The sequence below is a fragment of the Calliphora vicina genome, chromosome 5 (assembly GCF_958450345.1).
Source record: "Calliphora vicina chromosome 5, idCalVici1.1, whole genome shotgun sequence".
In the NCBI taxonomy this organism is placed as follows: domain Eukaryota; kingdom Metazoa; phylum Arthropoda; class Insecta; order Diptera; family Calliphoridae; genus Calliphora; species Calliphora vicina.
In genome coordinates this window covers 77,522,760-77,535,408 of record NC_088784.1, presented here as the reverse complement: position 1 = coordinate 77,535,408, position 12,649 = coordinate 77,522,760, and the positions used below count along the sequence as shown (strand labels likewise).

At 29.6% G+C, this 12,649-nt stretch overlaps 1 protein-coding gene across 1 annotated transcript in view; it reads left to right on the top strand.

Moving 5' to 3' along the window:
- Nucleotides 1-5,200, top strand: part of Rab3 (RAS oncogene family member Rab3) — a 48,425-nt gene extending 43,225 nt beyond the window's left edge. Inside the window, exons 3-6 of the mRNA XM_065511842.1 lie at nucleotides 509-733; nucleotides 4,606-4,724; nucleotides 4,788-4,959; nucleotides 5,024-5,200. Of these exons, the coding sequence (XP_065367914.1) occupies nucleotides 509-733; nucleotides 4,606-4,724; nucleotides 4,788-4,959; nucleotides 5,024-5,170 (663 nt within the window). The 3' untranslated portion in view covers nucleotides 5,171-5,200. The remainder of the gene's footprint in view (nucleotides 1-508; nucleotides 734-4,605; nucleotides 4,725-4,787; nucleotides 4,960-5,023) is intronic.
- The last annotated feature ends 7,449 nt before the right edge of the window (nucleotides 5,201-12,649 follow it).

Sequence of the window (12,649 nt, the reverse complement as noted above, 5' to 3'; positions counted from 1 at the left end):
ATGTTCTTAGTGCCGGTTTACACCATGATTTTTAAGACGTCGTTTTTTCTTAATTCTCTTTTGATTTTTTGAGTTTGTGGATAAGAGGGGTGGAGTAAAAGCAACTTCAAAAGAGAATTAAGAAAAAACGATGTCGTAAAAATCATGGTGTAAACCGGCACTTATGTGCTGTTTTTCTATAGCGAACGAGTGCCTTGAGTGGACGTTTTACATGTATTTTGTTTCTGTTACAATAACAAAACACATGTTAAATTTCCACTCAAAGTACTCGTTCGCTATAGAAAAACAGCACATAATTCTAGACTATATTTTTAACCGGCGCTGTATACATGCTTGATATAACAAAACATTTATTTTCATGCTACAAAAATTAGGGCAACATTAAAATACAAGAAACTGTAGTAAATTTTAGTTCTTTTTAAATAGAAATAAATATATAAAGAACATGTATTTTCTTTTGTAAACATTTAAATAAAATCTTTAACTATTTCATTCTTTGTTTTTCCAGATGGCCAATGCTGGTGATCCAAAATGGCAAAAAGATGCTGCCGATCAGAATTTCGATTACATGTTCAAATTGCTGATAATCGGTAATTCGAGTGTGGGTAAAACGAGTTTTCTGTTCCGCTATGCCGATGACAGTTTCACATCTGCCTTTGTGTCAACGGTTGGCATCGATTTCAAAGTGAAAACAGTCTTTCGTCATGACAAACGCGTGAAACTACAAATATGGGTAAGTGTCATCATCAGCAACATCATCATTATTCACACTAGACTGCTGTCTGCCTTTCTATCATCTATAGGTATCTGTTCTGGTTTTATTTTTTTTTTATTTTTTTGTGGGTCAATGGGTCGAGTGGGGTTGGGGTAACGAAGGTGTTTGCTTATTTTATTTTGTTGTCTATATTGTTTGTTTTGTTGTTTAACATTTATTAACACCATAAACTGAAACCTGCATATAAATTGAATGTTACAGTTTTTTTTATTATTTTTTTTTTATTTAGCAAATTCAATAGAATCCATTCGTGTCTATAAAATTGTTCAGGGCTTTTTTGTTCATGCCGTCATTGTGGTTGATGGAATGAATATATTTCTATGTTTATTTATACGAGTGCATATATTTGTTTTTAACTGGGGAGTATTGAGCTAGAATAATAACAAGTTGTGGGTGTTCCTCAAATGTTATTAAATTCAGCAAAGATTTTAATTAAAAAGTGTTTTTTATATGTTTTGTAAATAGTTATATGATAAATGTCTTTTTAATTAGACAACATGGAAATGTTACCATTTCTAATTCACATATTAGACTATAGCTAGCTAAACTTGACTAGCTAGAAACTAGGCCTAGTGTGAGCTCTAATTCCTGTTGGATAAATTACTGGTATTGCTTCAAAATTTTGATTTTGTGTGAAAAAAATATTCGGCGCTAAAGACCTTATATCTCGCTAAGTTTATACACGATTTATTATTATGAAACAGTTTTATAATTTTCTTTGTAAACACATAAACAGTTGTTGACATTATACTGGAAACTTCCCTAAATATTCAATAAATAAATATTCAACAATTAACAGAGCTATATTCGGCTGGGCCGAATCTTATATATCCTTCACCAAATTATACTTCAAAATACAAATTTTAAATATTTTTAGGTAAACAAAATTTATTGTTTTTTCCAAAGTTTTTTATTTCTTAATTTTTTGGGAAAAATAGTTTTTCGAATTGTTATTTTAAATTTTTAAATTTTTTTTTTTAAATTTAATTTTTTTTAAATTTTAAAAAAAATTTGGTGAAAACAAAAAATTCGAGTTAAAAAATATTATTCCCGATTTTGACCCATTATAGGTCCAGCTTACTATGGTCTTATATACGTCCAATGAGGTGCGTGTTTTGAAATGGGACAGGTCACTTCTATTAAGATCGCCATATGTAATTAATTTTCTATTTTTTTTTTTAATTTTAATAAAAATTTAATTTTTATTTGGATTTATTATTTATTATACCCTTCCGTTTGTAATTTCCACAATATAATTTTCCGACCCTATAAAGTATATACAGTGGTTGACAAAACAATGGAAACTTTTCCAATAATTTCATTAGAGGCCTAAAATCTGAAATAATTTTTTAAAAAATTTTAACATTTTTGTAGTATTTTATTTGTATACTTTTATTAACTTAATTTAACAAAAAGCAAAGGACATAATTAATTAAATTCTAAAAATGAGAAAACAAAATTAAAAGATTTCTTTATTTATTACGGTATTGACAAAACAACGGAAACCATGGGAATTATTTTAACAAATATGGTCTAAACTTTGCAATAACTCAATATTTTGTTGGGTATCCCTTATTTTTTATAACTGCTACACATCGACGATGCATTGAACCAATTAAAGAGTCAATGGTCTCCTTGGAAATATTTTGCCATTCCCTTATAACCGCCTCCGATAAATCTTCCTTCCTGGTGTAATTTTGGGTCCTTTTTTTACGATCTACAATTTCCCATAGATTTTCTATGGGATTGAGATCTGGCGATTGGGCAGGCCACTACAAAACACGTACCTCGTTGGATTGTAACCACTCGGTTACAACCCTAGAGGTGTTTTTTCTATCGTTGTCGTGTTGGAATCTCCAAACTAGGGGCATATTTTCCTCAGCGTATGGATACATAACATCGTTTAATATGGTTCTGTATCTTATACCTGTCATGGTATCTTTTATAATATGAATTGGGACCATAACTTGCCCTGAAAAACATCCCCATACCATAATATTGCCACCGCCAAACTTTACAGTCTTATTTGTGTACTTTGAATTTAATCTTTTTCCCTTTGGTCGTCTTACAAATGTTCTCCCATCACTGCCTCTTAAATTGTATTTGGATTCGTCGGAAAAGAGGACAGTATTCCATTTCTGTATCGACCAGTTTAAATGATCCCTGGCAAATTGTAGACGAGCAAAACGGTTCTTTTTAGAAATGAGTGGTTTTTTCACAGGACGATAGCAACCAAGACCAGGCTCATTTGGCCTGCGACTAACTGTTCGGGTACTTATTTCTAATTTTAGGCTATTAACAACCTCTCGAGTAGTTATTTTTGGAATTTCTTCAACTCTCTCGCTATTAAATTATCTTGTCTAGGAGTAGTCTTACGATGTCTTCCACCTAAATGTTGAGTTTTTACAGAACCGGTCTCACGAAATTTCTTTATAATTTTTGAAACTGCTGATTTATTTATTGAATATTTATCACAGACACTTTTTTGTTTTAAACCAGCTTTAAAATCCTTAATTATTTTATTTTTTAAGTCTTCACCAATCTTAACTTTAGCCATTTTCGTTAACTTTGAAAAAAAACAATTATGCGAAAAACATAGAAAAAGAAATTGTGAAAAATTACAAGAATTTAAAAATAAAATAACTGTAAACAGGATGCTTTTTACATCGTTCTTTTAAATATTATTTTCGTTTTACACTTCTTTCATGCAGAAGTTTAAAAGTTTTCATTGTTTTGTCAGTAGCGAAATAGTGAATATTTTTAATTTTGTTCCCTTTTTTCAGAATATAATTAATTATGTTGTTTGTTTTTCAGTTAATTTATATAAATAAAACTATACAAGTAAAATACTAAAAAAAAAATTTTATTTTAAAAAAATATTTAAAATTTTGGGCTACATATGGAATATTTGGATAAGTTTCCATTGTTTTGTCAACCACTGTATATTCGGGATCCTTATATATAGCGGAGTCGATTAAGCCATGTCCGTCTGTCTGTTGAAATCAATTTTCTGAAGACCCCGGATATCAGACATGCTTTCGAGAAGTTTCCTATTTAAAATCAGCGAAATCGGTCCACAAATGACTGAGATATGAGGAAAAAACCAGGACAACCTCGATTTTTGACCTATATCAGGATTACTAAGTCATTAATATAGACAATATGGATATCTTGTGATAGACCTTTGCAATGACGTATATAAGTTGGACCAACAATGGGTCAAAATCAAAAAAAAAAATTTTAAACCGAATTTTTTTTTCATTAAAATTTTTTTTCGCTAAATATTAAAAAAAAATTTTAAATTTAAAAAAAACAATTTGAAAATTTTTTTTCCAAAAAATAAAAAAAATACTTTGGAAGAAAAAAATAAATGTTGTTTACTTAAAAATATTTAAAATTTGTATTTTGAACTATAATTTGTTGAAGGGTATATAAGATTCGGCACAGCCGAATATAGCTCTCTTACTTGTTTAATTAAAAAAGTAAATGACAGATATGTACCCTTCAAAATGACATATACATAAGTTTTTATAACCGCGTTCAGAAGATACGCCATCTATTGTAAATCTCGCATTTTTAAGTTCAATGATCTTTCACATAGTAAAAATACTTCAAGTTTTTCCTTTAAGAGAAATGTGAAAAAACTAAAATAATAATTAAATCCAACCCACCACTGAAGCCTCAATAAAAATTTTGAGAAACGGCATCTTAGAATGAATTAAACTTTTATTTGGGAACATCCACAACTTTGTTTTAGTGCCACCGTAATATACAAACATATTTATTATGAGTTTTTTGACAACATAATCTTTAATTTCTCTACTTAACAGGACACTGCTGGCCAAGAACGTTATAGAACAATAACAACAGCCTATTATCGCGGTGCCATGGGTTTCATTTTAATGTATGATGTCACGAACGAAGACAGTTTCAATTCTGTGCAAGATTGGTGAGTAACAAAACTGAAAATATGATCAAATAAAACGAGAAAATAATAAAAAAAAATTCTTAGGGTAACTCAAATCAAAACGTATTCATGGGATAACGCACAAGTTATATTGGTGGGCAATAAATGCGACATGGAAGATCAGCGTGTCATTTCATTTGAACGTGGTCGTCAATTGGCCGATCAATTGGGTGTGGAGTTCTTTGAAACATCGGCCAAAGAGAATGTGAATGTTAAGGTAGGTTTATTAGATAGTTAATAAAAAGAATATTACTTAGATACAATTAATTTATTTATTATAGGCTGTTTTTGAACGTTTGGTTGATATTATTTGCGATAAAATGTCCGAAAGCTTAGATGCAGATCCAACGTTAGTAGGTGGCGGCCAAAAGGGCCAAAGACTGACCGATCAACCTCAAGGCACACCCAATGCTAATTGTAATTGTTAAATTATCTATCTACCAACATTTGTTTACTTACCTAACAGAATAAAAGCAAAAAAAATATTTAGTAACAAGAAAAATTAATCATGGAAATAAAAAACAATACATTTTTCGGTTTTTATTTAAAAAAAAAAATAAAAGAATTAAAACCAAAAACCACTTATATACACACACAAACACAAATTAAATTAAAAACTAAAGAAATTAAATAATAATTTATAAAAACCAAAAAAACAATTATACATATTTACAAATTATTAAATAATACTAAAACAATATTTAATATATATATAAATAAATAAATATACTATATATATTTAATAAAAAATAATATTAATAATGACAAATTAATTAAAATAATTTAACAAAAAAAACCATACTATACAATTAAGCTAAATTTAAATAAACAACAAACAAGTTAATAGTAAAAATTGTCATATAACAAAAAACAAAAAAACATTATTATAATTATTATGATTATTATAATTAAATTAAATTATTATTATTATTGTCAGTGTATGTCATGTATTTGCAGAAATTAAATTAAAACATAATAATAAAATAAATTGTTTCAAAAATATTAATAATAAAAGAAGATTAACTGAAATATATGTATACATAATATAACCCAGAAGAAAAACAAAACAAAAAAAGAAAGAAAGAAAGAAGTATATAATTAAAATCATATTCGAATTATGTATTTAATCAGTAACTTTATATATACTACAGTAGTGGCTTAAATTATGGCAAACATACATAGTTTAAAGTAATGTTCAATTTCTGCTAAGGAATATAAAAATTTCAAACTAAACAAGAAAAATATTAATGTTAGAAGAACACAATATACAAATTTAGTTCATAATTATGAAATGTACATTATTTGAAATACCTAGTTCAATTCAACTCTTAACTCAATTCAGCAAAGTGATACACCCAAAGGCTTCACTTTTAATGCATTCTAAAAGCCATATTTACACATTCTAACTGCAATACTCATTACAGTCCGCATTCTCCTAGACGCAATTCTAGAAGAACTTTGCTTCTCCTTCTAAACATTGTCTTACACATTCAAAATTGTATTGAAAAATAAGGTCTACAATTCAAATATGATTGGTTTTGCAATTATTACTATATATTGTCTCGTTTCTAATAAGATTAATGTTATTATTCTGAAAGAAACCAGCTCGATTGTTAAATGTAGAGTTGTATAGTTCATGAAAGACCTAGTTCAATTTAACTATTCACTCAATTAAGCAAAGTGAATCATCGCAGTATTTTTCCACTGGAGAAAACAACTGGGGCTTCACTTGTAAGCCATTCTAAAAGACATATTTAAACCTTCTAAAAGATACGATACTCTTACACTCTGCATTCTCAGAAGTTCTAGAAGAACTTTGCTTCTACTTCTAAACAATGTCATACACATTCAAAATTGCCATTCAAACATATTTGTTTTGGAAATTTTTCCTATATGTTGTCTCTTTCTAATAAAATTTATGTTATTATTCTGAAGGAAACCAGCCCGATTGTTAAATATACAGTTGTATAGTTCATGAAAGACCTAGTTTAATTTAACTATTCACTCAAGCAAAGTGAATCATTCCAGCGGAAAAAAATTCGAATGCTTCACTTTTAAGCTATTCTAAAAGACACATTTATACATTCTAAAATATGCACTACTTATTCTATTCTACATTCTCGCAGAAGCTGTTCTAGAAGGACATTGCTTCTACTTGTAAACAATGCCATACACATTCAAAATTGCCTAGAAAAAGAAGGCCTAACAAACCTTTATTTACCATTCAAACATATTTGGTTTGGGAATTATTCCTATATGTTGTCTCTTTCTAATAAAATTTATATTATTATTCTAAAGGAAACCAGCTCCATTGCTAAATATTGAGTTGTATATTTCATGAAAGAGTAGTGAGTAGTTTGTAAGCCATATTTGGCCCAATGAACTTGGTTAATAAAATTGTATTAATTATCAAAAAAGACCTAGTTCAATTTAACTATTCAATCAATTAAGAAAAGTGAATCATCCCAGTGGAAAAAAATGCTAAAGCACTTTAGCATTGTAAAAGATGTAATATTCATTACACTCTGCATTATTGAAGAATATGTTCTAGAAGGACTTTGCTTCTCCTTCTAAACAATGTCATACACATTCAAAATTGCCTAGAATAAGAAGGCCTAACAAACCTTTATTTAAAATTCAAACATGATTGGTTTTGCAATTTGCAATTCAGAACAGTGGTGTCCATCAATACACCGCATGGGAGAGAGAGAGAGTAAGGGGTGTGGCATGATTGACTAGTTTCGAAATTGATCTCCTTCGGTGTCGGGGTAGAATTTTGTCGTTTTATTTATAGTTTCCTTCGTGGACTTACTATAAGAATAGTAATAGATGGAGTTTGCTCCAAAAAAATCATATTGAGCTCTGCAGTCCCCCAGGGTTTTGTTCTTGCTCCTTCCCTTGCCTATTAATTTTCATAAATGATTCACTAACAATCACTTCAAACCCAATGTATTCTTTCACGGATGACAGTAATATCTGTCACTCAGCTCTTTCTGAGCTTAAACTCTCAGAAATGAATATGGATGACTAGATAAATCGTGATCATACAACAATCTCCAGATGGGTTGAACTGAACCGAGTTAATTTCAACGCACTCAAAACTCAGTGATGCCTATATTTACACACAAACGTCTTGAGATTTCACCACAATTAATTCTTAGTATAGGTAACGAAACTGTTGGAGTTTCAGATATCCTTTTGATTCCAGGTACGAGAATGCAATATGACGTCCGTTGGAATTGTCATATATTCAATGTTGCGAAGGAAACTTAGGTGCTTCGGTTTCTTGAGACTGTGTCGGTCATATTTCTCCCCTTCCGATCTTCTTCGTATACAAACTAGCTTCATTCGTCCAAAAATGGAATATAATTCCCACATATGGGACGGAGCTGCTGGACCGAGTTCAAGAAATGCGGTTGACCTTATAGGTGATGTACCTGTTACCCGGTTTATCGATACTTTAGAACATTGTCGGAGTGTTGACAGCGTATCCTTATTTTACAGATATTATCATATCAATGCTATTCAGCAGACATAAGTAATCTCATACCTAATATGCGCACTTTCAATCGGAGCACACGAATTTGCACGACACAATATAACGAGTGCTTTTGCTGTTATAAGATCACTTTTTAATTTCTGCTGATTCTACCATCCACAAACTGTTGTCCTTACAATCTCCCTCCATTCGTGCCCATACTAAAGTTTCTGACTGTGGTGGTAGTTTCTGACAATAACTAGCTTTCTTACTTGAGTTCTGTTTTCATATCCGAAAAACATAACTTTTTGTTCCATATGAAAATTAATGCCGTGTCTAATCATGAAATCAGCCAACACCAATGATTTCTTCGTCTTCGAAATTCTTGGGTTCACTTTTGATAGCCTTTTTACCTCTTCAGCATACGTCATTATAATCACGCATAAACTGCGAAATAGAAACAAGGGTCTCAAGGCACTAGCCAGCAGTACTTGGGGTATGGACAAAGAAACCTAATTAGTTACAAGACGATTGGTGGGTCAGTGGTCAACTATGGTGTTCAAGTGTGGTCGCCTTCGTTGAGTGACACTCAGTGGAGAAATATCTAAAGCTTTAAAAACGCAGCCTAAATGACCGTCACAGGCAGCCTAAATGACCGTCACAGGAAACAAAGGTTCTACCGCTCAAGGAACACAACGTCATTTTGACGCAACAGTACCTTCTGGGATGTCACCAGAGGAGTCATGCAAACTTCGACATCACACAGCTGGAGTCTCACCTGAGGCACGTCAGATAGGACCTATGCAAATACTAGGAGAGCATATAGAGGTATTTGCAAGATCCTTTTAATCGCAGCTCGTATATTTGAACGACATTGACAGAGACGTTATCAATTCAACGGTAGCAGGATACTTGGAGGTCGCTCACCAATCCTGTTTTACTCCTCGTAAAACAGGTGTCGTTCTGGCACAACTAAGATCAGGATGGAGCAACAGGTTTAATGCCTTTTGGTTCCGCATAGACCGTGCCGTCCTCAACTTATGCCCAGCATATGGTTTCAGTTGAGGCTGAGGCATCGAAATTTTGGTTATTTCAATCGTAATTCTTCTATGTCAACTGACTTTCTCAGGCCAGAATTTTAAAAATCGGTGGATATAATTGAATCATTCGATTGGCAATAAATCACATCGAATCTGTTTTATCTATGCAAAAGTAAAGCTGGAGCTTTAAGATGAAAACTTATAAAAAATTCCCGGGAAATGTTTCTCGAGTAGGAGGCCTAAAACAAATGTATATATTTCATGAAAGGATTTTCTTTGTATATCCTTTTTTAAATCGATATGAAAACAAAGAAAAGTTTTTTGACAAAAACATCGAATTTTAGGTGCATTTTAAAAAATGGTGGCTGAATTGAATCTTTTATTTCAAAAACCAGTCAAGAAACAAATAATTAATTTTGAGTAAATCAAAACAAGAAAACTTCCAAGCAACCTATAAATTACTTTTACAAAATTGTTATTTTTTTCTAACTATTCGTCATCATACACTCGTTTTACAGTGCATTCTGCTTCCGTTGTAGGCCATTGAAAATTATTCACATAAAACTCTTCATATATTGACTTCTTTCTACACTAATCACGGATTTCTCGGCTTTGCTACACCCTAATAGGAGGCAGTATATAATTTTGTTTGCATTTACCTTTACAAAACAGCTATCGCCCAATAACTCAATTTTGGATGTTTTGTTGCTTGGCTGGTTTTTGAAATAAACGACTCAATTACTCAACCAGCCATAGCACTTAAATTTAATCACTTTGCCAGAAATTTTGTCACTGTAATGCAGTATTAACAATTCTGGATTTTTATATAGAGAATTACAAAATTTGATCACTTAAAAATCTCTGATAACTTCAAATTTTGGGATAATTTTCAAAGTCCTCAAATAGGCCTACCACCTACGTCACTTATGCTGTAATTTTTCTCTGTTTTACAGTGTTATTCATTCAGTATTCTTCTAGTCATAAATAAAAACAAATAATCTTCAACATTACTAAAAAATTTTCCACAAACCAGCTATAATTTTCAGCCACACTGTAACTTAAAGTTTGAAAATGTTGTTATATATGTATTATTACCAAAATATATCATATTATATTTATATTTTATTGATAAATTATACAAAAAACCAAAAAAAAGTATGTAATGAAATTTTATTAACAAATCTTTATTTAGATTGTTTCAATACAGAAAAACAAAAAATCTTTTTTTTTGTTATTTTATTAAAAAAAATAGTAAACAAAAATTTTTACTTTATACACCTTTTTTACTGCTTTTTTTAAAAACAAATGAATCTTATTAAATACAAATTTAAATAAAAAAAAAGAAAAAGAAACGAAAATATACCAACAGACGACAAAAAAAAAGGTTATTAAAAAAATTGTCCAACAAAAAATCTAGTGCATTTTCTTCAGACTCAGCTTGTTCTCTATCCACAGTCTTGTCAAATGTTAAAAAGAAACCATTTTATTATTATGTATTATAAAAAAAATAAAAAACCAAAAACAAATTAACAAATGTTTCTAATTACCCTTATTTTCCATTTTCTATTTTCTTAATTTTACTATGGCTTTTTCTTTCTTACTTTATGTCTGTCATTCATTTTAAATGTCTTTATTAAAACAAAACCAACAACAAAAATTATGTAGTTAAAATATATCATAAACATATAATTATATAAAGGAAACAAAACATAATAAAATTTAATTAATTAAATGTCTTTTTGTTATTATTCTCATGTAATCTTGAAACAAGTCAAATCAATAAATAAATAAACGAATCCAACAAAAACATTTAGCGATATACAAAATAAATTGACAAACAATAACAAAACAATCCCTACAAGATTTACCGTTACAAACTCACAGAGAGTGACAAACATAAAACACAAACCAACAAACACATACATACCTACATACATATATACAAACCAACAAACACAAAATGTCTTGAAAGGAGCTAAAACAACAAAATATACAACATTGGATTTAATTACAACAATAACAACACAAATAATTGAGAATAGCTAAACAAAAAACCAAAGGAAACCTAAATAAACTTTCATATTTAGTCAAAATGGCGTTGTAGTATGAATTAAAATGAAAAAAATATTAAAAAAAATAAATAAAAAAGAATAAAAAAATAAATAATAAAGTAAATTTGAATGTTGCATTGGATGAAATAAATAAATTGATAATAAAAAAACATAAAATGAAGCAAAATTTGTTTTCTTTAAATCGTATTTTGTCAGAATATGTATAAAAGGTAGGTAATTATCGGGCTTGGGGGATAAATTTATAACTGCTATGTTTTAATTTCTTTTTCTATAATACAAACAAAAAGTCCTTTTAAGAAGCAAAGTTTTTTCATAATAAGCTCAAAACTATTTAATTTTTAATTCAGTAGTATTTAATTTTTTTTTTTTTGGAGAAAAAAATTTTATTTGTGAAAAAATTTGTTGGTAAAAAAAACTCAGATTAAAAAATATTTTTCCCGATTATTACCCATTGTAGGTCCGAATTACTATAGCGTTATATATCTATGTCATTGGAAAGCTCTTTGGAATACCTATCATTACATGTCTTAGCGACCCAGATATAGATTTTCTTGATTTTAAATAGCAACCGAATACAAATATTTTCAAACAAAAATAATTTTTTTAATGATCTATCACTGACCAAAAATATATTGGAAAATATAAAACAAATATAATTTTAGTAAAATTGTTTTATGCTAAATTCTCAATTTTTTTAATTTGATAAATTCACTGAAATTTATTGTTGGGGGATAAGCTAGTACCTATGCGCATTTCACTGGTTGCTTTTATTTAGAGGAGGGTAATAAATTCAATTTTTGCTGTGAGTCGGTTTCAAAACTTTTTATATAAAAAATAGATGTTAAAGTTTAAAAATGTCATTGAATTTAAAGAAATTAAAAATCGGACATGTCCTGGAATACCTTTACTGTGTTCTTTAATTCTGTTTTTACAAGAGCCCAAGTTCTTTTCACAATTAAATTTTGTTTACCTATAAATATTTAAAATTTTTATTTTAAAGTATAATTTGGTGATGGATGTATAAGATTCGGCACAGCTCAGTATAGCTCTGCTACTTGTTTTATACAATTTTACCTCAATTTTTTCGCTCGTTCTTTTCGGCGCACAAAATAATCAGAGCATTTAATCGACGAGCTGCTTTTCTGCATTAACTTTGGCTCTGCGCTCAAAATAATCAGAGCATTTAATTTTACGAGCTGCTTTTCTGATAAGTATTCGGTGCTCTTCGAAAGAGTTGTTTGACTTCTTTTGCTTTACCAATATCTGTTAGAATTTTTTTTTAGATTGATATTTCATGAAAATACACAAAGAATAATA